The 26,109-nt window shown below is 57.5% G+C and overlaps 1 protein-coding gene across 1 annotated transcript; it reads left to right on the top strand.

The window, feature by feature from the left end:
• The first annotated feature begins 8,158 nt into the window (after positions 1 to 8,158).
• On the top strand, positions 8,159 to 25,612 carry SYNGR3 (synaptogyrin 3). Its single transcript, XM_068907774.1, has 4 exons — positions 8,159 to 8,327; positions 16,097 to 16,337; positions 23,113 to 23,255; positions 24,605 to 25,612. Exons 1-4 carry the CDS (start codon positions 8,229 to 8,231, stop codon positions 24,812 to 24,814), a joined length of 693 nt encoding a protein of 230 aa, XP_068763875.1. The 5' UTR covers positions 8,159 to 8,228; the 3' UTR covers positions 24,815 to 25,612.
• Positions 25,613 to 26,109: the final 497 nt, after the last annotated feature.

The raw sequence follows: 26,109 nt of genomic DNA, 5'->3' as shown, positions 1-26,109 counted from the left end.
TTGATATTTCAGTAGAAACTGCCAACTAGGTTGTGTGTGAAGTCAGCTCTTCCTATTTTTGACTAATAGCAGAAGTGAGATAAAGTATGCAAAGCCAAATCACAACTAATAGCAAATAAGCAAATCAGCAATAGGAACCCAGAACACTGCCAGAGAGGAAGGAGGTCAGCATTATGATCAGCCAGAGCCCTGACCCGAATTGGCAAGTCCCCCAGGGAAGTGTACCTGAACACCACTATACTGCTTCCAAGCTGGCTCATGCAGAATCAGGTGTCTGCACTGCTGCGCAATTAATTCACAGCCAAGGGACCTGAGAGAGGATGGTAGTTATAAGGCAGGATACATCTGCTGGAACTCAGAAAACTCGCTACGAAACTCTAGAGCAGAGATTGGTTCCTACCAACTAAGGATAAATGTAACTCAATACCCTTATTTGTATGGAGGATATCCGTTGTCTTATTGCTGTCAGTTTTTCATTTTTGTAGTTATCCTTGATGTATCTGGAGGTAAAGGTTAACCAGAAGCACTAGTACTTGTCTGCCAAACTTGGAAACTGTTCCGTCTTCCTTGGTGAGCGATGATTCTGTCTTCACGTATTGAGCTAGTGAAGGCTAGCTAGTACAGTCCTGCAAGTTAGTTTGTCTGGGCGTGCAGCATCTGGAGTGGTCTAGGAGTCAGTGGTCACGGCCTTCAGGCCTGCCAAGTTCTGCTCCTCTTTCCCCTCACCTTGCTGCGTTGCTTCCTCCTGAAAGGTGCCCTCTGTGTCTGTGCACTATGAGAGTACAGGCTGTTGTTTTTCTTTGGAGCACTTGTAATGTGGAAGTCTCATCGTGGTCTCAGGTTCTCCCTCACAAATATCGCGCACCATAATGCTTCTTGGCTTCTGTTGTCTCTTACTGCATTGTGCTTTGGAGAGCTGCGTGAGCTATGCAGAAAAGTAACTTTGCATCTTGACCAAGCAAACAGTAGAGGGCAACACAGAGTATATTTAGTTGACTTTCTCATTTCTTTTTTTAGCACACTTTGCAAACTTCCCCAGATAACAAAGGTTTCACCATGTGCTAGTCCCTTTCCTGTGGGTTGTGGGAAGAGATTTTGTTGACTTCAGTTACTTTTCAAACTAGTGGCTTGAAACCGTAATTTGGTTATAACCTACTATGTACAATATATCCTCTATACTTACCTAAATGAAGGATGTGTTATTTCTCTGCTTGAAGCTAAAATCTGTACTTGGGAGTATAATAAAGTCTGGATGCTGTTTCCAGCATGCTTCCTACCTGAACTCCAGCCCTTAGCTGCTTGCATATGGAGAAATCCTGGCTGCTTCTATGGAGCAATTAACAAATTGGAAAAGGTGAATATGTTTTATCTGATGAGTTTAAAAGTCACTTTCTCATACAGAGCATTTTCTGTGTGTAATACAGGGTGTTACTTGTTTTGCACTGTGAACTGCTCTAGGTATCCTACAAACATAGCCAGAAGACAGCAGAGAACTGAGGCACTTAGTCTAAGTCAATGGTGTAATAGCTAGTGAGTCCTGCCTTTCTCAGTGGAAGTCAGTTCCTCAGTAGAAGTCTGTCTCGCTATGCCCTTTGGGTGACTTGCTGCTGTACAAAAGCAACTTAGTTGTGGCCAGCCTTCAGATGGTCTCTTGATGGCAGAGACTGCTCTGGTTAGATCTTGTGCAACCAGCATATTGCTTGCTCTTGTTTCTCCTGTGATCTGAGCCAAAAGCAAATGAGAGCCAGATGCCTACCTTGCCTAAAGCTGAACTGGTCCATACTGGCACAACTGAAGTTTTCTTCCCAAAACTTTCTGCATGTGGTATTTGAACTTTTCAGGATTTTCCACCATATCCGTTCTGCACCAATAATCTCTTTAATATATGCACAGACGTGCGTGGTCACTTGCACAGACCAGACACAGGAAAGGAGAAAGGTGAACAGCAGTCATGAAAGCGGTGCAATTTTTAGTCAGTAGAAGAGATCAAACTCTCTTGCTACAGTCATCATCTATTCTGGTTGCTTTATTGAAGAAAGAATACTGGAGGGAATATCAGGACAACTGTGATTTCAAGAAACCTGTTGAGATACAGGGATACAACCCAATGTTTTTGCATGGCAGGAGGCAGGAAGAAACTGCAATAAGTTCCATGGAAGCCTCACTCTGAATTTGCAATCTGAGAGAGAGTAAACAGCTGAGTTAAGTTAGCTCCCTTCCCACAGCAGACATCAGGCAAATACTTCTGTCTTTCCCAGAACACCAAGCTTTAGCTCTAGTCTCAAGTCCTGGTACTGGATGGTGGTGGACAGGGGCTTTCCTTTCAAACACTGAGTATAGTCAGGCAGAACCCAGGCTTTCCATCATTGACGGAGGGCTCAAGCTACCAGTGGTGTGAAAAAGCGGATATCGAGACTGTGTCTCATCTCACGCTCCTTAGATGAGATAAAAGATAATACCCTACGCAAGGCATGTGAGAGAAGGGCCATGTGGCTGGAGCACTTAGGTGAGACTCAGGAGATCAAAATTCAGTTCTTCCTTAGCCACAGCCGCCTTGCTGGGCTCCAGGTAAGTTGCTTCATCTTTTGGAGCCACGCTTCCCCTTCTGCAAAATGGGTATAAAAATAGCAGCTTCACCAGCCTTTGCCTGTCTTTCCTATTTAGATTACAGTCTCTTTCAGGGAGGTTATTTTAACATGCTTGTATGCATCCTGGGCCTGAGATTGGTCACCATAATACAAATCACTCATCTGAATTGGCCCCACAAATCTCCTTTACATCAAGTTACATTTTTCTTTGAACTCCAAGGACCTGTTTAACATATGCTGTGTGTTCAGTTAGAATTGAAGGCACCTCTTATTTTCAGCACGTCACTACAAATATGTTCACTGTGCAAAGTTTGTGGGCCTTTTTTTCCCAGAACTTGCCCTATGGATCTTGCATTGTCAAGTAACGCAGGCAGAAATAATAGCGAAATGACTGAGCTGGGAGAGCTCCTTTGGCAGCAAAGCTTGCTCAAACAAAACTGTAGGAGCGACACATGTCAGAGTACAGCTCGAGCTGCTCGGAGCCTGCCCCGTGTCCTTGTAGCTGTCAGCCCTGCTCTCATTACCATACCTGCTTAGCTGAAACAGTGATCACGTAGCAGATGACAAGCACAGAAGTCAACTTTCTGGTCAATGTGACTTGCTGTTGTGGTCCTACTGATGTTAATTTGGGAAACAGCTAGAGATTTTTTTGCCCTTTCATTTTGCTCATCGCAGGATGTTTGTGCTCATTCACCTAGCAGGGTTCAGCCCTGTGACCGAATCGGGTTAGATTACTGGTTTGCAAAAAATCCCCAACACTTTGTGCTATGAAATTTTTAGAGAAGCAAAGAGTAAGTTTACCAGATGAGATATGAAGCCTATGATTTCACCACTGGGAAGCATTTTGAAACCCTCTGGGGCTTTTTGTTCAGTTTGGTTTTTTATGCAAGTGCTGAGATATTAACTCTTCTGTTCAAAACAAATGCTATCTTAATTAATTGAATTCTGCTATCCAAATCTTCCCTGGCAATTCTTATTAGAAGTTTGCTGCATTTTCTCAGCGCTTTTTTCTTGTGTTTATACTTGCACAGTTACTGCTGAATCCCACCTGAGAAATGACTGCATTTCAGGTGTGGATGAGTAACCCCCTAATAAATGGTCTTCCAGTTATTTTTGGATCTCTTAGCTACTTAATGCTCTCCATCCTTTCTAGTGATAGCATGCTTAGGTATTATTAATCAGGAAGCAAGCCCATTTTCTCTGTTACTGGACACTATAAATTTCCAAGCACTTCTTAAAGATGTTTCCATTGACTCTCCTGTTGGTTTTTTTTTTTTTTTAAGAGACTAATGGCTGAAAGCAATATTAGCCAAACTCTAATGAGTGTCAAGCAAAGCATTTCAAAGTAAATGAACATAGATCAAAAATATTGCTCCAAGTGTACTGTTCAGGCGACACAAAAACCAAGCCATTTTACCGCCTGCGCTGGTGTAGAAGATAACGTCTGACCTCATGGAGCTCTGAGGTCAGCGGACTATAAACCACGGCTGAAGTCAGGCTGGCTCACCCGGACCACGTGGCCGCAAAGCGCCTGCTTTTAGCTTATTTGGAGTGCTTGGCTGAAGCAGTTTCTTTATAAGTGCATTGTCAAAAGTGTTTTGAGGGCAAGGCAGTTTCACATCAGTATTTTAATTTGAGGATGTTAAAGCAGTAGATGTGGCTGTTCCGTTTGTAAAACTGGGGCATCCCACTGCTACCCTCTGCCACAGAAAATCTGATCAGTCCTACTGAATGTAATTGTGTTAGCTTACCACGGCTGTACCTGGGCTTCCTATGGGCCAGATCCAGGAACAGCAGCACTGCAACTGTAAGGCAGGGTGCATTAGTCTCAGCCACCTGCTTGGAAATTTTAGCAAATATGTTGTGCTTCGCAGCTGGGGCAGGCTAGGATCTCATGCAGTCCCTTAACATTTGGCTGGCGAGAGGTAACTTGGTAAGCTCTCATAAACTGCTGTGTTCAGTCATATGCCCATAAAAACATTGCTGCTCTTACCTCTGCCCAGCTAGGTAAAATCAGCCCTTAGCTGAATGGATATGGCTGACTCGAACAAGCTTTGAAGAAGAAGAAAAAGCCCCCCATCTTGTCTCCTCAAGGATGTCACATCCAGGTACTCAGCCCTGTGCAAGAACTACATTTTGTTGTTGTTAGAGATGAAGATTAAGAAGTCTTGTGCTACAAGAAGCATGAGGTAAATCCATATTTTGCAACTCCCTTAAAGTTGTGTAAAACCAGAACATGGACAGATCTCGGGCCCTTGTGTGTCTGCTGTTCTCTCTTCTCCCTGTCCCTGGAATGGAGGGAGAAAGGTAAATGCAGACAGAACTAATTAGAACTGGCAAAATGCTGTGGAAAGCGCCATCTCTGAACCTTGTTCTCGTTCCCTGTTTGGTGGGGAAAATGTTCAAGATCTAACATACTTCTCTGCTATTGGCTGGCCATGTATGTCTGTTAACTTATTTGCAGCAATAGGAAGTAGAAGTACAGTTTACATGTAGGTGAGAGAGAGCTGCTCTGCCTTACCAGCGCAGCTCTAGCAGGGGACAAAAGCTAGCACACCGTGACACGAAAAATGACTGTATAAAACACTATGCAGCAGAAGTTGGAGAGATGAAACTCAAGGGAAGAGGACAAGTTTAGAAGCAGGAAAGGATGGAAGGAAGGAAGGAAGCGTCTTGTCCGATGTCACTAGAAAACCAAGAAGAGACCCCAGAGCTCTAGATGGTTCCTTGTGCAGGAGCCCCAAGAGCACGCCGCTGCCCTGTGCATGAGCCCTACCACACGGCTTTTCTTCATGTCGTTGACTTTTCTCGGGGTCTGTCCACAGCCTCCTACACCGCACAGATGCCTCTGTGGGGTTGTACAAGTAGCTGGGACGAAGCGCGCTCACAGGCTCTAGAAAATCCACTTCTAAAGGACAAAATGAAATGACAGATCACGTTTGGGGGAATTTCTGAGTTTCATTGAAGGCAGCTCCCGTATCGAGTGTAGCCAACTGTGACCTCTTACCACAACGCTGGCAGCGGCAGCTCTTCCCCGTGTGCTTACAAAGTGCAAGAATAGCAAGAGCAGCCGCTACAGAGCATTAGCAAATTGCTGGCCTGACCCAAACGAGCACGAAGCAGCACGCTGCCTAGCAGCCGGGGCTTTGTAGCGTCCCTTCTCATGACAGTCGCCCAGTTGGGCTTTACTTTAAATGCGGACAAAGGACCAAGGAGTCCCAGTCTAATAAGCAAGAAAATCCCCTTCTGGCACCCACGAGGTGAGGCGGCGAAGCCCCTCCGTCTGCCTGCGGTGTCGCAGTTTTGAAAATCTCACCTGTGGTAAGCCTTCGAATAACTATAGTCTTGGTCTTAATCTGCAGCTCGGGGATGAGGCTGTGATGGTGCTCTTGACATGGGGGTGAGTATCCCTGGCCAGCCCCGCAGGGCGTTTGCCAGGAAAAGAGCAGGAGGTACCAGCCCGCCGTTCTCTTAATAGCCGTTTCTTTTCCACGTAGTAAAATATGATTTCTACCAGGCTGGTGACATTGAGGAATGAAAGGCTGAATGCTGCTTTTCCTCTGGAGAGTCAGAAATAGATCTGGAGAGATGATGACTCACCTGTAATTGAGAAAAACTGAATGGCATCGTCATGAGCTGTGACAGTTAAGTCACCATTCCCCTTGCCAGGAAGAAGAGGAGCCTGACAGGCTGCAAAAGGCCAAAGGGAGCTGGGCGCCGCGGCCCCGAGCCCGGGACCCCTCTGCTTTGTTACGGCCCCTTGTCGTGCGGTTTAGTGCGCGCTCCACCTGCGCCCGGTCCAGCCGCAGCCACGCTGTTTGCGGGCTGGGGAAGCGGAGCCGTGCAGGCGGCACACGCGTTTCCCCAGGTCGCGCGGCGGCGGGGGCACGGAGACCCGGGTGGGCCTGGCCAGCGGCCTGCTCCGTGCCAGCAGTGCAGGCGCGTTCCTGGCTGCGACTTTCCCTGCAACGCCTGTCCTGGGCAGAGGGGTGACGTCAGAGTTGTCATGGCATCGGTATCTATGGAACCGGGATCAGCATCCCGGTGGTACGAACCTCTCTCGCTCGGAGATGAGCCTCCAGCCTCGGGGGAAACTCCCTTTGCAGCAGTCGAGGGTTCCCCCCCCCCCCCCCGGTAAGGTTGCTCTCTGTTGCCTCCTTCCTGCTGTCCCGGGGTGGGAGCGGGCAGGGGGCTGCGGGGCCGGAGCTGGGCTGCGTTTCCTGCTGGGGGACAGCGAGAGCGGCAGCCCCATCAGTCTGCGCTTCCCATTGCTCCTAGCAGAGCGCAGGTGAGAACGTGTTTCGCTTGCCCTGAAGTGCTGTGCTGAGCCTCTCCCTGCGCTGCGAGGAGCGGGTTGCTCTGAACCAGAGGCCTCAGCTGTGGCAGCAGCTGAGAGCTTTGCTCTTACCACACCTCAGAAGACCTTGCTGGTGTTGAGCTGCATGTCAGGGAGCGCACTCCCCTCCACCAAGCCTGAGCAGAAGCTCTCGCCCGCAGGCCGTGTCCCGGGCTGCCGCTGTGCCCCAGCTGTGCATTGCTGGTGTGCAGGAGCGCGTGGCATCAAGCAGGGGCTGCGCCAGGGCTGGCAGCGGGTGCGCAGGACCCAGCAGTGTCCTGGAGGGGCCCGGGGGTTGCTGAGCCAGGCTCCAGGGATGCCTTACGGCTGAGGGGCTTGCCTGGCTGCTGCCTGTGCCTGCGGGTAGCGAGGGAATGGGGAGCTGGGGGCAGCTGCTTGGAGGGGAGCAAGGGCGGCTGCCCTGGGAGAGGCAGCGCCTGCTCTTGCAGCACCCCGGGGGACGGGCAGGACCAGGCTGCTCTTTGCACCTCCTGGTTCATCTGCCTCCCTGCGCTCCCAGCCACAGTGTCTGCCTCCTTGCAACAGCGTGCGTCCTTGCACGATGGCCCTCGCAGTTGCACAGAGACCCTGGCTGCAGCACGGTGGCCCTTGCAACAGCCTGGTGACTCTTGCAACAGCACAGTAACCCTGGCTGCAGCATGGTAATGGCAACTGTAGCATGGCGTCCCTGGCTGTAGCACAGATACCCCAGCTGTGGCACAGTGACGTTGGCCATAGCGCACTGACCCTGGCAACAGCACGGGGACTGTGGATGCAGCACGGTGGCTTTGCAGTTGCGCAGAGACCCTGGCTGCAGCACGGTGGCCCTTGTAACAGCACAGTGACTCTGGCTGCAGCACGGTGGCCTTGCAGTTGCGCAGAGACCCTGGCTGCAGCACAGTGATCCTTGCAACAGCACGGTGACTCTGGCTGCAGCATGGTAATAGCAACCGTAGCATGGCGTCCCTGGCTGTAGCACAGATACCCCAGCTGTGGCACAGTGACGTTGGCCATAGCGCACCGACCCTGGCAACAGCACGGTGACCCCGGCGGCAGCATGCCCTCCCCGTGCCCGGCGGCGGCCCGGTGACCCCGGCGGCAGCGGGCGCTGGCGGGTGGGCGGAGCCCCGCGGGCGCCCTCCCCTCCCCCCCCCCGCGGGCGCGTGGTTCCTCCCGCCGTCCGGCACGCGGCGCTGCGGACGAGCCCACGCGGGAGGAGCGCAGGGGTGGGCGGGGAGCGCGCGCCCGGCGGCGGCGGCGGCTCGGAGCGGCGCGGCTCGGCGCGGAGCGGGCGGCGGCGGAAGATGGAAGGAGCCTCCTTCGGAGCGGGCCGGGCCGGGGGCGCCGTGGACCCCGTGGATTTCCTCAAGCAGCTGCAGACCATCCTCCGGGTGACGGCCTGGGTAAGGGGAAGGGTCCGACCGGCGGGAGAGGGGGCAGCGGGCTGGGGCAGCGGCCGGGCACTGCCCGGCGCTCGTGCTGGGTGCGGTGCCCGTGCGCTGGCCGGTGCTCATGCGATGTCGGTGCAATGTGCAGCGTGTGCGCAGGGTGCAGTACCCGTGCAGCGCCCGTGCAGTGTGCAGTGCTCGGGCAGCGTGCAGTGCCCGTGCCAGGGGCAGCGCCTTTGCAGCCGCGCGTTGCCGGTGCAGCTGGCCGCGGGTGGCGGCCAGGCGTGCGGCGTGGGGCCGGGGTGGCTCCCGTGGGCATTCGCGGGGATTTTCCTGGGGAAGGCGGCAAGGTGCAGCGGCGGGTGTTGTCACTGCCCTTTTCCCGTTTTGTCCCTGGTGCTTGAGCGAAGGGCAAGGGGGAATGGGGTGTAAATCCGGAGGCAGAGGACGTTTTTCCTGCCGTGCTTTGCTCCGTGCGTGCCTCCGGGCGCGTGAGAAGAAATCCTAGCGCCGGCCCTGCCCAGGTGGCCCGGCTATTCTGAAACGATGTCATCGCGTTTTGCAGCCGTTTCCCACGTACGAGTCCGCGCCGCGGGGAGCAGGCGGCGGACGGAGCGCTGAGCTGCGCGGCCGGCCTTGCTGGGGGCTGCGGCGCTCCTGCGCCCCCCACCCTTTCCCTGCCTAAACCTGCAGGCGTGCCTGGCCCAGGGGGCAAGAGCCCAAATCCCGAGCCCCGGCCGGCTCCTGGCTCCCCCCCGGGCCAGCAGGCACAGCCTCGCCTGCTGCCTCCCCGTGCACGGGGGCCCTCGGCCGCCAGCGCTGCCCCCGTGTCCCCTCCCGCTGTGCCGAGCGCTGCTGCGACTCAAAGGCGTGATGAGAGCGTGCGGCCTCAGCGGCTGGCGGCGAGGCCGGGGCGTCGGGGGCGCCCCGGCCCAGGTGTGGCGCGGCGCGGGAGCGCGTGCTTCTCTTTCAGCGCCGTGAGCGATCCCAGCTGCAATCAGGTGCTTGAAGTTAAACCACAGGCTTAAGCGTTTGGCAGGCTCGGAGCCAGTTTATTTTCCAGGGCTGTGAGGAAAAGCCCCCGAGTGCGTTACTGGAGTAAGGTGGAGGCCTGTTATGGATCCGGACATCAAAGCGCGGGGTGGATTAGGGGTTTTGCAGCGGGCTCACGTGGTGCCTGGCCGCGTCTTTCCCTAGGAGCGTTACCTCCGCCCGGAAAACTCGGTCTAGGTCCGTCCAGACCGTCCTCGGGCAGCGATGGCAAGTGGGTGGCAGCGGTGGCGGTTTGGGGCACGGCCGGTTTGATAAAAGGGGATTCCTGTTTCTGCCTCAGATAAAAACCTTTCCGTGACGTATGCGGTGGTTTTCAACTGCCTCAATAAAAATAAAACCGCCGCTGGCATGAGCTGAAAAATCAAAAAGCTGGAAAGAACCATTTAGCAGTTCCTCGTCCACCTCTTCCCCCTCCGTCTGGCGCCGTTCGTCAGACGAAGCTGCGCTCGCTCTGGTGGTTTCCTGCCGGCACGTTGTTTTCGGGCTGCGAGATGAACTTTGTGTGCGTGGCCGGGGGCCGCCGGCCCGGCCGGGGCTGCCCCGCCGCGCTTGCCCGGGGCCGGGGCCGTGCCGCTTTTAAAGGGCTTTCTGCTCGCTTCGGTTTGACTCCTAGAAGCAGCGCTGGCAGTCCCCATAGCGGGGCGGCAGTCCCCGCAGCGGGGCGGCAGTGCCTATAGCAAAGCAGTCCCCATAGCGGGGCGGCAGTGCCTATAGCAAAGCAGTCCCCGCAGCGGAGTGGCAGTCCCCGTAGCAAAGCGGCAGTCCCCATAGCAGAGCAGTCCCTATAGCAAAGCGGCAGCCCCCACAGCGAAGCAGCAGCCCCCATAGCGGAGCAGCCCCCACAGCGAAGCGGCAGCCCCCATAGCAAAGCAGCCCCCACAGCGAAGCGGCAGTGTCTATAGCAAAGCAGCAGTCCCCATAGTGGAGCAGCAGTGCCTATAGCGAAGCAGCAGTCCCCATAGTGGAGCAGCAGTGCCTATAGCGAAGCGACAGTCCCCACAGCAAAGCGGCAGTCCCTATAGCGAAGCAGCAGCAGCCCCTATAGTGAAGCGGCAGCTCCCACAGCGAAGCGGCAGCCCCTGTAGCGGAGTGGCAGTCCCCATAGCAGAGCAGCCCCCACAGTGAAGTGGCAGCCCCTATAGCAAAGCAGCAGCCCCTGTAGCAGAGCGGCAGCCCCCATAGCAAAGCAGCCCCCACAGTGAAGCGGCAGGCCCTATAGCGAAGCAGCAGCAGCCCCTATAGTGAAGCAGCAGCAGCCCCCATAGCGAAGCGGCAGTCCCCATAGCGAAGCGGCAGTCCCCATAGCGAAGCGGCGGCAGTCCCCATAGCGAAGCGGCAGTCCCCATAGCGAAGCAGCGGCAGTCCCCATAGCGAAGCAGCGGCAGTCCCTATAGTGAAGCGACAGTCCCTATAGCGAAGCGGCAGCCCCCCCAGCGAAGCAGTCCCCACAGCGAAGCAGCAGCCCCTATAGCGAAGCGACAGTCCCCATAGCAAAGCAGCCCCTATAGCGAAGCGGCAGTCCCCACAGCGCAGCGTGAGTCCCTATGGCGCGGTGTGAGCCCCCCACAGCGCAGCGGCGGCCCCCCCAGCGCAGCCCCCGCGGCCTTGCCGTGCGCGGCGGGGCAGGGCGGCCGGCCGGCGCCGCGGCGGCTGCGGTCGCTCTGCCCGGAGCGGGGCCTCGGGCCGCGCCAGGCCGGTCGGCGCCTCGCGGGGCAGCCGGGCCTTGGCCGTCGGTGGCGGTTCCTGGAGAGGGAGCGCGCGGCCTCGGCTTCCTGGGCCGGCTGTGGGCCGGCTGGCCGGCCGAAAGGGCGCGAGAGGGGCTGTGCCTGGGCAGTCTTTCTGCTCCTGGTGAAACCGGTATTTATTTGTATTGGAAAAGAGCAGGCCCAGGGGTGGAAGAGGCGGGCAGGGGCGCCGGGACAAGATGGTGCCGGCGGTGTTATCGCTCTGGCAGACCCAGCTCTTGCGAACGGCGCTGCGAGCCCGGCTCCTCGCCTGCCCGGTGGCGACGGCGGCCTCCCCCCGTCGGGGGTCTTGGCGAAGGCTGGTGGCCCTGCCGGGACCTTCACCCTTGGGGGTTGGGTCTGGGTTCGGCTGCTTTGCAGCAGGGTCGCCAGATCGCCGCCTTCGTTCGGCCTCTCCGCGGCTTGAGAAAGGCAGAACTTCGGTTTGACCGTCTGGTGACGGCGTTAACGCAGGAGTGTCTAAGCGTAAAATGCTACTGAATCACCGTTTTGCTGTCAGCGCCAGCGCCAAACGCTGCCGGCTCCGGCGCGAGCTCCGCTTGCGTTGCTGGATGAGGGACCGCGAAGGGCCGCTGTGTTTTAGCCTGCTGGCTATTTTTATTTATTTTTTATTTTTTCCTCTTGCCACATTAGAAAAAGCGATTGAGGAAAAATCGCTCAGGTGGCCCTCAGCAGCCTCCCTGCGGAGCCGAGAGGCGGTCGGACGCGTCTGTAGCCCTGTCCCGGTCAGCGTCCCCCCGGCCGCCACTGTAGGCTTCCCTGGGCCTGACGATGGTTAAAGGGAAACCGGAGGGGGACCAGCAAACCAGAGAGGGACCAGCAAACCAGAGAGGGACCGGGCAACTGGAGAGGGACCAGCAAACCAGAGGGGGACCAGCAAACCGGAGGGGGACCGGGCAACTGGAGAGGGACCAGGGTCTGGAGAGGGACCAGCAAACCAGAGAGGGACCAGCAAACCGGAGGGGGACCGGGCAACTGGAGAGGGACCAGGGTCTGGAGAGGGACCAGCAAACCAGAGAGGGACCGGGCAACTGGAGGGGGACCGGGCAACTGGAGGGGGACCAGCAAACCGGAGGGGGACCAGCAAACCGGAGGGGGACCAGCAAACCGGAGGGGGACCGGGCAACTGGAGAGGGACCGGGCAACTGGAGAGGGACCGGGAAACTGGAGAGGGACCAGGCAACTGGAGGGGGACCAGGCACCGGAGAGGGATCAGGCAACCAGAGCGGGAATGGGGACCCGGCTGGCCCCGGACGGGAGGACGGTGGGCACGTAAGGCAGCCGGCGCTCTGCCCGGGGTGGAGGGAGCTCCCCTCGGAGCCGGTGTCCGCCCGGGGAGCGGGTGCAGCTGAAGGCGACGGCTTGGCCGGGGTTTGCCAAAGCGCTCGGCAGGATGCGGCCCACGCTCCCGGGGCCGTGATTGCTGGTGCCCCCGGGGCCGGAGGGCTGAGGGCTTAGCTCTGCGCGTGCCGTCCCCGCCTGGCATCATCGATCGGCGGCTAGGGCGGAGCAAATTAGGGGCAGGTATTTTTCTTGCTGCGATAATTTCCCTGCTGTGGGCTTGCGGGGCGGCTGGCACATGTAAGGGGCACCGCAGGCTCCTGCCGCCCCACGCCTTGCCGGTGTGCTTTCCGGAGGTCCCGAGTCCAAGCACAGCATATGAGCGATAGAAACGTCTCGCCTTAAAACAGCTGATGGTTTGCACGCTGAAGCTCTCGGCTTTGCTCTCTTGCATGACGTCCTTTTGGTTTTCCTTGGGGTGGCTGCGTGCACGTTGTCAGGTCTCCGCCAGCACGTTTTGGGTGCCCGGGCTACCGAAGGCTTTAAAGGACGGGGGTGAGAGCCGTGCCGGTGCCAGGGTGGGCAGGCTGGAGCCCCAGGAGCGACTGCGGCTCTGCAAAACGGCGACGGCCCCTCGGCCGGCCGGCGAGCATCCGTGCTTACAGCGCGATGCTCAAAACGCCACCGGTTTCCCAGGCCGGCCAGCGCCACCGCTGCCCGGGACCGCTCACCGTGAACGCCCGTCTTCGGCATCTGCGCTGGCCGTGTGCCGGTGGGGTCTCGGGCCTGGGATTTCGGGGGACGAGGCGGTGGCGAGGCGCCATCTCCTTCTGGAAAGCGGTGCTTTCCTCACATCTGGCAGGCAGACCCAGAAGTTCTCCGTCACTGCGGGAAATCGGGCCTGAGATTTCCTCTTTCCAGGCTGCGATGAAGAGGTTATGGACTGGAGTGACTGTGCTTGGTAGAGGTATTTGGAAAACATCACTTGTTTTTCATGAGTTTTTAAAAAATTGTAGGAGTTTTGTTTTCCCCCATCTACCCACCTTTCTTGGAAACTCTTGTTTTTTAACCTATAGCTGGAGAAAAAAACCCAAATCTTGTTCTCATTACAACGTTTTACAGCACCATTTTTTTTTGATTAAAGAAAATCTGTAAAATTTCAATCTCAAGGGGGAAAAAAAATCATGGGAAGATTTGTTTTCACTAAAAAGCATGTTTTGACAGGAATATTTCAGCCAGCTCTGATGTTTTGAGTGCATCTTTCAAATCTGTGCACTTGAGTTTTGTTTCTATTTTGGCCTCTGGAGAAGAGACCGTGCGTTTCCCGCTGGCGTCCTGCACCCCGGGCACAGCAGCGCGGGAAGGGGTGCAGTGGAGCATCCTGTCCCATCCCGCTGGCGTCCTGCACCCCGTGCACAGTGGCATGGAAAGGGGTGCAGCGGACCGTCCCGTCCCGCTGGCGTCCCGCAGCACATACACGGCAGGGTGGGAAGGGGTGCAGCGGAGTGTCCCATCCCATCCTGCCAGCATCCTGCACCTCGTGCACAGTGGAGCGGGAAGGGGCGCAGCGGAGTGTCCCATCCCGTCCTGCTGGTGTCCCGCACCGTGGGCACGGCAGTGCAGGAGGCAGTGCAGCATCCCATCCCGTCCCGTCCCGCATCCCGGGCGCGGCAGTGCAGGAGGCGGTGCAGCGTCCCGTCCCGTCCCGCACCGTGGGCACGGTGGAGCAGGAAGGGGCGCAGCGTCCCGTCCCGTCCCGCACCGTGGGCACGGTGGAGCAGGAAGGGGCGCAGCGGAGCGTCCTAGCTAAACCCGCTGGAATTCAGAGTTAGGCAGTGAAGCGTCGCCTGTCCTTGGTGTCTGCGGTGTCTCCGTGCCTTGGGAGCCGAGGTCCCTTCTGGACGCGTCGCGCGCCCCAGCTGCGCTTTAGCTCTTGGCTTTCGTGTCCTGACGGAGCTCCTTGCAGCCCGCTGAGCCCCGCCAGCCCTGCCTGGGCATCTGCAAGCAGAAAGAAGTGGTCCAGGCTGCTGATCCTGGAAGGGCGAAGTAAAACCGTGCTCTGAGGAGCTAAGTGCAAGTTCACTGGCCCGCCAGGGAAATAATCCTGGGGACTCAGAGGTTCTCAATTATTCATGTTTTCCAGAATCACATTATTTCTTCCAGGGCCTGTTTTATAAACGCTGCTGCTATTTCTGATGGTAAATAACAATTTTGCATTACTTATGAACAGATTTTTACAACCGCTGATATTACAGCTGCTGCCAAAGCGCTGGGAAAATTATTATTACTGTTTGTTGTCGTTTCTTTCGTACGAGGCCGTGGCCGCGGGAGAGCAGCAAGCGCCGGCGGGTGACGCAGCGTCCCGGGAGCTCGGGGCTGCGCGCGGGTCGCCGGGTCGGACGCGCCGCGTGCCCTTGCTGCAGCGCGCCTGTGGCGTTGCTCTGGGAGCGTCTCCACCGGCCGCTAACCCGGCTCCCGGCCGAGAGGGTTTGAGGACGAGCAGCGCGGGTGGGCGGTGAGGGTGGCCCGAGTCTCTCGGCCGCTGGGCGCTTGCGGGAGCGCCAGGAGCGGCTGGCCGAGCCCCGGGCTCGGGTGCTGCGGCAGCGTTGCGCTACCTGCTCCGGAGGCTCTTTCCTGCGGCTTCTGCTCATCATTAATTTCGGGGGACGCCCCGCGTAGAGAGCAAATACCGCGCAGCAGCCCCTCACCGTTCAGCGCTTCGCTCCCTTGCTCAGCCACCTCTTTGCTGCTCCCTCCGGTCTGGGGGATCGTTAGCGAGATGGTGTCGGAGCTGTCTGCTAACGAGACGCTGCCTTTGGGGAGCAGCTTCAGGCAAACGCGCCCCTGCCCCAGCCTAGCCCCGGCGCTGGAGGGAGGCTGCGGAGAGAGGGGCGACGGGCTCCCCGCAGACGGATGCAACCCCGCGGGGCAGCCGGCAGCGAGGCGTCCCCCCCCCGGCCAGCGCTTGGCAGGACGGCGCTCGCCTCGCAGCGCGGCGTCTGGAGGGTGCCGGGCAGCGGGAGGGAAGGGCGCCCGCAGGCCGGGCCCTCCTCGCTGCCGGCGGACGGCGGCGCGGGCGGATCGTGACGGAGCTGGTCCCCCGCCTCCCGCTCGCTGCCTCCGGCTTCCGAGGGAGAAGGGAACGGCTTTCGCGCGCGGCATCGCCAGCGCTATTAATTTACACAGCCGCCATCCTGCTCCGCTCCTGCCCGCCGCGCTGCCCCAGGCGAGCTGCCCCGTGCCTCCCGGCAGCCGCCTCCGCCGGCCGGTCAGCCCTCCCCGGGGCCAGGCTGCTCAGCAACTCAATTATCCTCCGTAACTTCATTTCTCCCTGCTCTGCGGTTACACAAGGGGGTTTATCGAGCTCAGCCTGACAGCAGAGCGCAGCGCCAGCAGCAAGACCGCGCGGAGATCTGGCTGATCTATTTATTTTGTCCCTCCCCAGCCTGTCTGGAGAATAACGTCTCCTAAAATGCACTGCAAACCAAGCTGCTGAAAAGCAAACAGGTTCACAATGATGAGAGGCTCAGGTGCTGTCCACCAGCCCGTTATTTAAAGCCACTAACCAGACAAGTGCGGGGACCTGTCTAACGAATGCCATGTTGCCATGGAGTCAAACACAGGAGTGAATCCAATTTTGTTGCTGTTGGAAAACGGAGTTAACTGTAAACAGCTGCAAGTTGTGCTTTCCCCTTCCTTCTGCAGATCTTCTCCATCGTGGTGTTTGGCTCCATCGTGAACGAATGCTACGTGAACAAGGACAGCCAGGACCCCGAGCTCCTCTGCATCTTCAACCAGAATGAGAGTGCCTGCAGTTATGGCATCGCCGTTGGCATTATGGCCTTCTTTGGCTGCATCTTCTTCTTTGTTGTGGACCTCTACTTCCAGCAGATCAGCAGCGTGAAGGACCGCAAACGGGCCGTCCTGCTGGACCTTGGGTTTTCAGGTAGGTCTTTGGCTTTGCTCTGTTTGCAAAGGAGGCGGCTGGCTCCACAGGGGCTTTTGCTGTGCCCTGCAGCTCCTCACGTTGTGTCCTCTGCTCCCCATGGCTGGGCACAGCTCAGACACCCGTGGGTGGAAGAACAGGGCGGGCAGATGGGTTATCCTGTCCAACAGCGAGTTGAGAATTAGCAGCAGAAAAGCCAGCGTATGGCAGTGGGAGGACAAGGGGTGTCCCACTCTTCTCTGTTACTTCTGCAACCAGAGACATTTGTTGAGGTGGGATCTGTGAGGCCACCCAGAGAAGCGCGCCTTGGTGCCCGTGTCTCAGAAACCAGACAGGGTACTTTTCTCTCCCCGATCTCTTGTTCCGTGGCTCAAGCAAACATCGTTTCATCTCTTATATCTGGGTCTGTCTTCACTTTGGGTGTGTGTGTTATTGCACAAAGCAGAAACGTGCTGGCTCAGCGGGAGCTGAGGTGCCAGCACAGCCCCTCGCTGTCTCCACTGTTCCTGCAGACGGGCTGGGGACTCAAGCCTGGCGCAGATCCGTGCCATCGGCAGCCCCTTGGCCTGGGGGGGGTCAGGCTCAGGCGTGTGAACGCAAACAAGCGGGATGCATTGAGCTGGCCTCACCTCGGCGCCTCTGGGCGTTTTCTGGCTTCGTTTGCAGCTGATGTTCCTGATTTCCAGGCTCTTGTGTTTGCAAAGTCTGAAGGTGATTTATCCAGCACAGCATAGCTGGTGGCTCTCTGGTCCCAGATGAAAACATCCATCATCTCCTCCCTGTTGTTAAGGATGTTCTGTCCTCCCTGGAAAGCTTATTTCTGCGGTGTTTGAACTCCAGCATCCAGCCTTTTTTAGATATTTACAGCCCCTTCCGTGAGGCTAGGTGCCTGCAACCCTTTAATCCAGAGGGAAATGGAGCATCCCCATCCATCTCCTGGCTGACTCGGGGTGTCTCAGTGTGAGGCTGTGATCCTTCCCTGCCTCTCACCCTGTAATAGCTGTTCTCCCGCCTGCGAGGCATGTGCAAAACCTTACCCTGCTCAATCTCTGCCTCGTTTTTCTTTCGCACCGTCATACTTCACGTGCGCTTCCATGGACTTCAGCAGCACGCCGGGTTTCTGCCCTGCCAAGCAGCTGTCACGCAGCCCGTGCGTGCTGGTATTTGGGGAAAGGCTGTGGCATTGCAGCAGTCTGTTGGCAAATCCACCGTGCCGAATGCAGCCCTGCAGCCACCCGTGGCTTTTAATTACCCCAGGAGCACGTTGCAGCCCAGCGGTCCTTGTGTGTCTTCTGGGTGGGGTGTGTCAACAGTTTATTGTATCTGGGCAGAGACTTCCTGCTCCCTTGGGCCTTCCCCGCTGAAGGGTTCTTGGTAGGAAACTAGCAAGCCACTTCCTCACTGCTAAAACAGATCACCTACGTGCAGGTCATGCGGACGTGAGCTTGTGACCGACACAGTGCCAGGTGTCAGGCCCCAGGTTTGGGCAGATGGCGGTGTGTCTGCCCGTGCGCCCTGCACGTCGCTGCTGCCGGCTGCGGGCTCGGCCGGGGCGGGGGGTTGGGTTCGAGGTGACCCCACGCAGCCAGGTTTGAATCGAAAGCCCTGGAGCCGCTGCAGCGGAGCCAGCGGGCAGACAGCACGCGGGGACACGGGGCCGGAGGGGACCGTCCAGCCCAGACCCTGTCGTTGCACCATAGGATCCAGTTCATGCATTAAGCAAGCTCCGTCCCAAAGCTAGCGCTGTTGCTGCTCTCGTCCCCGGGGGGGACCCTCTCCGCGTGCCTCCCCGCAGCAGGGGGTTACCGCTCCCGTTGGCACGGCCAGTGTCCCTCCAGTCCTTACTGCGGCCCAACGTCACCTCTCTTGGTTATGGGTGGCCAGAGCAGTGCACACTCCGTGGATGTGTCACCAAGGCCTTTACAAAGGCACTAACGCTTCTTAACCAACAACCCACGGTGGAAAAGGAGATTCCCCCCCAGGCTCGTGGTCGTGCAGTTCTGCTTGGCCCCGATCGCTCTTCCTCACCTGCTGCTGGCAGCAGATTTCCTGCTTCTCTTCCCTTTTGCTGCTCATTAATGAAAAAAGAAAACTGTCTTGCTGCAAAGAGCAGTCTTCTTTAACTCCCCTCCAGCCTGACGTTTCCTCTTTTAACACTGCCTAACACATCTGCTTGTTAGCAGTTCCTTATCTTTTTCGCTGTTCTTGTACAGTCTCATCTTTCCTAGCTTAACTAATCCCATCCCACATGGCACCATACTAAATGCTGGGCTGAAGTCTAAATAGAGAGACTTGATGCTGCTGTAAATGGGAACATTGTTGGAGACTTCTGTAACAAAGTCCATGGTCACCATGGACTAAACATAGCTAAACCTGCCTACACCTAGTTCTGCATTTTTGCATTTTCTTCTGAGGCCCGAATTCAGTCGAGCATCGCTGATGTGTGGTTGCTTCTCCCAGGGGAAGGGCGCAGGTCACTGCCAGGGGACAGAGGAATCGACCAGCCCGGTCCGTCCCCTCCCCAGCCGCCCTGCGGTGTCTCTGCAGCCAACCGCGCTGGTCAAGAGGTCCCTTCCCACCCGGATCACTTGGTGATTCAAGCCACAGCACGAACTCTTAGCTGCACATGAAACTGTGCATGCAAAACTGCCTTCAGCTGCCTGGACAAGCGATGGGGTCGTTTCACTGGGAGAAAAGATGTCAGGGCCGCTTCATGCCCAGTATATTTTGTTCTGTTCCTACTTCTGTGCCTTCACTTTTCTAAAATTATGGCTGTCCCAAACGTTTTTTACACCCATGCTGCCATAGCCTGTACGCCCACTCGCACATAAATGTCAGGCAGTTGGTTGCTTTCGGAACGAGAGTCGATACAAACAGCTCTCGCAGCAGAGATTAAGTGCAGGATTTTATTGGCACGTGAAGCCTCCGCAGGTGCAGAGATCACAGTCCGTCCTAGCCGCTCGTGCTGCTCCGAGCGGCCCCGGGCACCGAACCTGCCAGGCCTGCCAGGAAGCGGAGCTGAGCTCACCTGCGCAGGGTGCAAACTCTACAAGCAATTTGCATTGTTTAACTCCCGCCACATTAATCCCTTGAGACTACATGTGGCAGTCTTTTATGCTGGCCCCTTCCTTTTTTCTTCCCTGCCAGCAATGGTATTCTTGGTTTCCTCCTACTTGCCTGTGGCGGTTTCATCCTTTCTCTCTGTGTGTGATCTCTGCATTGTTGCTTGTTCAGATATAAAAGCTGAAAATGCATCTGGGAAATAACTGGGTGAGGAACATGCTGGGGTAAGAGGAAGTGGTGAAAATCAAGCAGTGTATAGATAGGATGAGAAAAGAAGGTCGTTTCTGGCCCTTTGCTCAGGGCGCCCAGAGGGCCGGTCTCGACAGCGGTGCCGTTCCTCGCCCCGGCTGTGCAAGGAGCATTAACGTGCCTGAATTATCGAGGCTTTTCCTGCATTTTGGCTGCCCCTGCAGAGGGGAGAGAGATCTGACTCCTGCAGGCCTCCTGGAGGCTGCTGGGACGCAATGCCGAGGCACGAGCAGGAACGACACGGCCACGGTGCTGAGCAAAATGGCGTTTGCAATTTTCCATCTGCTCTTTTCAGCTGCTCCCGTAGAAGTGCGCTTGTTTGGAACCAGGCTGTAATTATGGCTGTAGCATATCTTTCCTGGTGTTTGCACTCTGTTGTCTACAGATCCTAAAACTATAATTATCTGCTGGTTCTTCCTGGTATTCTCCTTCTCCCCAGTGTGCTGGAGGGTGCAAACCCACTGCAGTGCCTATCTCCACCTGCGTGCAGCCTCCAGTCAAAACCAGCACCGGTAGCCACACCAAGCCAGCATCAGCCCAGCCCCCTTCTTTGAGTTTTAAATTTCATGGGTATCAACAAACACCTCCAAAATGATCCACTCTCATTTGATGCAGTAAATACACCAGTGGGTCGGTATGGGCAGCGCTAACCCGAGTAGGCTGCCTGGCCCGTTTGCGGGACCACCACTGCTAAAGTCACTGGACCTTACCCGTGCAGTTGCCGGATGGAGTAGAGCTGCAGTTACAAGGGCAGCCTTGTTGCCTGAACAGGCGCAGGGTAGCTGTAATCCTGGGTACATGATTCATATTATTGGGTACAAAGTCTCATCTCCAAAGAATGCTAACAGAAGATGAACATGATCATAAATGAAAACGAGTGCTGGTACAGAAACAAAAATAGTTCTTCGTAGAGCTCCCTGGGAAGTCTGATCTCACACTCCGGCATGTGTCAGTCCTCCAGCCTTCCTCCAGCGCCTGTCTGGTCATTCTGGAAACCTTCTCCATGCCTGATCCTGTCTTGTCCATGCACAGATATGTCTATTCCCTATTTCCCAGTGCAGTGGAGAGAATCTTTTTTCTTTTAAGGGCTCCAGCAGAGCTGTCGTGACATGGGATGGAAACTGTGGCTGATCTCTTCGTCGGGAAACCTCAGTGAAGTGCAAGAGGGCAGTAGCAGAAGTGATACCATCGAGGCGTTTCTGGCTGAAGAAGCTAATGGTTTTGGACCCAGATGATTAGCACTGGGAAGGTCAGCGTCTGGATATCTCAGTATTGCAGAGGAAGCCAGTAACTGCAATACTCAGAGCAGCCAGCACACATTCAGAGATGCAGATGATGTCATTTTAACTCTTGAAAACCCTTCGAAGACATCATCAATAGATGGAGCTTTATGCTGCTGCTTGGTGGGTACCCCCCATGACCCTGCTGTGACTCATGCTCTGCATTACTGTAGCACCCAGCAGCGTATGGGAGAGGACCTACTGCACTAGATTGAGTATAAAGCAAAGAAACACTTCTCCCAAACAGGCTTACCCCCTGTGAACCAATGATACAGCCTAGTGCTGCTGGAGAGCCTGTTACTGCCATAACACCCATGTCCCCTTCTTCCAGCCTGCATGGTCCCAGAGCGTGTCCCTGAGCATCGCTCTGCCCCCTGCAGCACTACTCAGCGTGAACCCGTCAGGAGCTGCTCCTGCGTTTCCTCCCTGGTCCCTCGCACTTCCAGCCACTGCTGCCTCCCGGAAGGTGCGTTTCTGAGCGAGGAACGTCTCACCAAGGATTGTGCTTTGAGCTCAGGCGGGCAGCGCTCCTGGCTGACGTGGCATTTGCTCCCCAAACAGCTGGAGGTGGGAACTCGGTGGCAGTGCCCTGTGGGACAGCGTCCCCTGCCCTGAGACCTGCCAGGGCACCGCTAACGCCAGGTTCACCAAACGCCGGTTGTCCTCTCTGCGGCTGATGCCGTATCTTGGGCACGTGTCCTCCTGCTGTCGTGCTCCGGAGGAGATACTGCAAGCGTTGATTTCTGTGTCCGCTTTTAGGGGTAGGTTCTACTTCCCTTAACCCAGGCCAGCCACTGGTAAAGTCCCGCTATAACCCAGATGGAGAACTAGAAGGTGCGTCCGTCCCTGAAGATGACCTTTGAGTACCCAGAGGTCTGGTTTAATGCTGGAGACAAGTGGATCATCCTGAATGGAAGTGGAAATATATGCAGAGATTTGGGGCAGTTTTGTTAGCAGGCATTAGCCATTTCTGCAAAAAAAGAGGCTGTTTTATTACTCTCTGCAATTTGGAAAACACGGAAGATGCTGGCAGGAGGTTGCGTTGCTGTGAGGGCAGCTCACGGGCTCAGGCACGGCCAAGCAGACGAAGGTGCCCCCCACCAGAGAGGAAGCCCCGGGCCCGATCGCCCAGATGAAGGAAGCGAGGAGTGTGTTTTCTGAAACTGCAGTTATGAGCAAGTTCTGCAGGAAAGCAAGGTGTGCGAGGAGCTGGGTAAACCTTGCACCGCGCGTGGCTACCCGCGTGCGTTTTATACAGTACGTAGGGACAACTGGCATGATGAAGGGGTGAAAAGAAAGCCGCTTTCCTTCTCTGCAGTCACATCGTGCTTTGCAGCCAGCTGCCCCGTGGGACTTGCACGGGCTCCAGGCTGGGCAGCTCCTCTCCCCAGCCCCTGGAAAGCGTTACTGCCCGCTAGAGCGTGCGGCTGTGGCTTGCTTTGTGCCTCTGTCCTCCCGAGCTGCGGGGTGCCGGCCGCTGCTGCTGGCTGCTGATTGAATTAGGGGAGCTGCAGCCCTGTCTTGCTCAGCCAGCCTCGGCTCCAGTAAGAAATAATCCCCTGAGCTCAATTTTTGAGTTTTTGCTCAATGCCCCAGAGAGGCTGAAAACGGGAGCGCCGTGCATGGGGGCTGGCGGTGAGGAGCTTCTTGCCTGGGTGAGCTTTGGTGCATCCCGACCAAGGTTTCCAAAAGCCCGTGGCGTCCAGGAATAAAGGGCATCGTAGGTGGCTGTGCTAGGGTGCTGGGAACTGATCTGGTAGCGCCTTGATGCCTGTGACCAGTCTGAAATCCTACAGACCGTGAGAACATTGAACCACTGAGATCGTGTCTAGAGAGGGTGCGCCGTCCCTAGAGGCCTTTAAGATCTGCTTTAGATAGAGGTGACCTAAACTTGAGGCAGGCGACAGACTCGATGACCCAGGTTCCTTCCAGACCTGTTTTCCAGGGATTGCAAAGGGGCTTAGCCTGCAGGCAGTAGGTGTGCAGCACTTCGAGAAAACCAGCTCCTTTTAAAATAGCTCTTTTTGGGCCCTACTGCAGACCAAGGCACCCAAGGTCCCTGCTTCCTTTTGAAAAGCTTGCTGGCGCTGTGTTCGTGCAGCGGTGGTCCCCGGCGATCCGGGCTCTTTACAGCACAGAGACGGTGGGCAATGGCAGCGCTAACCAGCTCTGTTCTCTTTCAGGTTTCTTGTCCTTCCTGTGGTTTGTAGCTTTCTGCTTTCTCGCAAACCAGTGGCAACGGACAACGATGAGCAAAGGGGTTTCGCAAGGAGCAGATGCCGCCCGGGCAGCGATCGCCTTCTCCTTCTTCTCCATCATCGCCTGGGTGAGTTCAGCTTCTGGACGTTCAGAGGACCCTAGGCTGGCAGTGCGGTTGGGGACCTGCTGGTCCTTATCCCGGGGTGCAGCACAGCCCCGGGGGTTGGGACCGTCCCGGGCACAAGGTGGTCAAGGGCTTGCTGCCACCTGCGGCCGGAGCGCAGCCTTGACGGGGCTCTGCCGCACGTTGCTGCGTGGGGGCGAGGGGCAGCAGGGCACAGTCCTGGCACTGAGCCGCTGCCGGGAGGATGCTCGGGGGTGCGGGTAGCCCCCGAGAGCAGGGTGTGGAGGGAGGGAGCGGGCCGTGGGCCGGGTGTCTCCGTGACCTCTGCCCATGCCGGCGGAGCTGGCGGGGCTGCGCCCTGGGGAGTGGGAAGGAGGGTCTGGCCAGAGGAGCGGCACGTCTGGTAGGGACCCGAGCAGCGTCCGCCTCGACCGGCCGCCGCGGCATCCAGGGTGGTCGGGGAGCGTGAAGTGGGGCCGGGCGCGGTGCCAGGGACCCGGCGGCACGTAGAGCTCTTTGCCGCTGCTCTTCCCTGGCCGGCTGTGTTGGCCCTTAGGGCCATCGTCCTCCCGGGGCAGCGGGGCAGGCATCCTTCCCGTTTCTTCCCTGGACGGGAGAGCAGGAGCTCCGGCCAGCAGCAGCCCGAGGCTGAGGCCTGGGTGGCTCTCGTTGCACTGGTCGCGGCCAGGCCCTCGGCACGTGCAGGCCCTAGGCGTCGCGCCTTCCTCGGCAGCTCGGGGCCTGCCCGCGCTGCGACGCCGCTGCCGGCGGCCCGGCACGAGCCGGCAGTCTGCAGGCCAGCGGGCCCGGCTTAGAGCCGAGGTGGGGAGAGGGGAAACGAAAGCTGGTCTGGGCTCAGCGCTGGGCTGCGCGGAGGAGCCCGGACGCCGTTTGGGGAAGCGAACCCCGGCAGGCGGCGAGGGGCTGCCCTGAGGAAACCTGCAGTCGCTGCCACGGGCCAGGCGAGCTGAAAGTGGTGGTTCCCGCGCCGGGAAGCGCCCGCGGGCTTCGCTCCCGTCTGGCTGGGGAATTCCAGACTTCCCCTTCTCCTGGGGCCGGAAAGCTGCGGGAGCGGACGCCGGCGGCGGCTTCCTTGGCAGCCAAGTCCCCAGGGACGTGTCCCCGCAGCCGGCCTGTCCCACGGCGTCGCAGAGCCCGGCCGGGCTCGGGAAGCCCCTGCCGGGGCCATCCTCTTCCAGGGGGATTTTGGAAACGTCCCCGTTCGCTCCGGCCCCGCTGCCGGAGGAGCCGGGCTGGCTCCCTCGCCGAAACCCGCTCTGCGCCTGCCTGCTGGCGGCCGCCGCGCGGCCTCGTCCCCTCCCTCCGCTAACCCTCTTCCGTCCCCGGCCCAGGTCGCCCTGGCGGTGAAGGCGCTGCAGAGATACCGCCTGGGCACGGACATGTCGCTCTTCGCCCCGGAGCAGTTCGCGGCCGACGCCGGCGCGGCGTACCCCGGCTACCCCGCCGGCAGCGGCGTCGAGAGCACGGAGACCTACCAGAGCCCCCCCTTCACCGAGACCTTAGACGCCAACCCCAAAGGGTACCAAGTGCCGGCGTACTGAGGGCCGGCGGGCTGCGCGGGCCGACGGGGCCGGCCGCTCAGCGGCTGCTTGCAGATGTGTTCAGTACCGTGTCCTCCATGTGGCAAGTCCGTGCCGGGTTCCCTCCTGTTCGCTAGTTGTGCCGTGCGCGCCGTGCAGTGGTCTTGGTTCTTGTCCTCCCTGTCCCAGGGGTTTTGTGAGAGCAGTGTTCCCTCTAAGGCGCGCGGGAGGAAGGGTGCTACTCCCCGCGGCCGGCGTCCCCGAGGCTGGCGTCCGCGCCGGGCCGGCGGCGCCGCGCGCCCGGGAATAGCGGGCGACGCGTTTTTCCCCCCCCCCCCACTTCCCCACCCACCGTTTGCGAACGCCAGCACGCACTCCTACAGCAAGGGCCAAATTCAGAGCGAGCTGGGGCGGCGCTGCGGCGCTTTGGTTTGTTGGCCGTTAGCGTAGCAAAGCGGCCGTGCCGGTGGAAAAGCAGCTTGCCTCTGTGCTGCTGGTTGGCGCGATTAAAAAGCTGGTGTTTGACACTCGCGTTGGAAAAAAACCGGTCGGCAAGAGCCGTCTGCTAGTTCGGCCTCGCCTGTTGGCGGCGGGGGACGTGGCGCGTGGCGGTGCCGGCTGCCTCCGCGCGGCCCGGCGCCCTCTGCAAAGCGGCAACCGGCCCGCCCCAGAGCTGCCAGCACCCGGCTGTGGGTGTCTGAGTGACTCCAATTTCAAGTCAATTAATTAGGAAGCAGTTTAGGACTTGTATTTTTATATTGGGAGCAGCCACCATCTGTCATAAACTGCAGCCAAAAAAAAAAAAAACAACCAAACAACCTCAGGTGTGAAGACATGTTACGCTGCAGGCTCCAGAAATACAGAAGTGAGACGGAGAATTGGAAAGACTTCACAGGCCATCAAAGTCCGTCCTGTGGGTGCTAAGCAAAGAGTAAATGTGGCCCATGTTTGCAAATGGTGTGGGAAAAAAAAAAAAAGCCCCTGAAAGAGGCTGAGTTTTGGTTTGCAGCTGCAAAATTACCGCCTCATCAAAAACAAGCAAATGTTAAAAAAAAAAATCCAGTAGATATTTGTCAGCAACTTGACTGCTTTCCCGGTGTAGCTGACTGCACAGCGGCAGCGATTTGAGCTGTTTGTTACTGAGGACTGAGCAAATGAGGGGAAACGTGACTGCCCAGCCAGCGCAGGGGATGCTCTGGCCCTAAGGCCCCCCCCGCCGCCGCTCGCCTGCCTCCGCAGCCGTTGGCTCGTGCAGCCCTTTTGCGTTGCCAGTTTACAACAGTATTTTTAGTGGCAAAAGTTGTGGGAAACTTCTG

This window comes from Struthio camelus, chromosome 15 (assembly GCF_040807025.1).
Source record: "Struthio camelus isolate bStrCam1 chromosome 15, bStrCam1.hap1, whole genome shotgun sequence".
Classification (NCBI taxonomy): Eukaryota; Metazoa; Chordata; class Aves; order Struthioniformes; family Struthionidae; genus Struthio; species Struthio camelus.
Note: the sequence above shows the minus strand (reverse complement) of the source record. Positions and strands in the feature narration are given on the sequence as shown.

Excerpts from the sequence above, each read along its gene's own strand:
- SYNGR3 (XM_068907774.1), top strand. The coding sequence starts at position 8,229 with ATGGAAGGAGCCTCCTTCGGAGCGGGCCGGGCCGGGGGCGCCGTGGAC. Across the intron at positions 8,328-16,096 it reads TCCTCCGGGTGACGGCCTGG|ATCTTCTCCATCGTGGTGTT; the intron begins GTAAGGGGAAGG and ends TTCCTTCTGCAG. Across the intron at positions 23,256-24,604 it reads TCTTCTCCATCATCGCCTGG|GTCGCCCTGGCGGTGAAGGC; the intron begins GTGAGTTCAGCT and ends TCCCCGGCCCAG.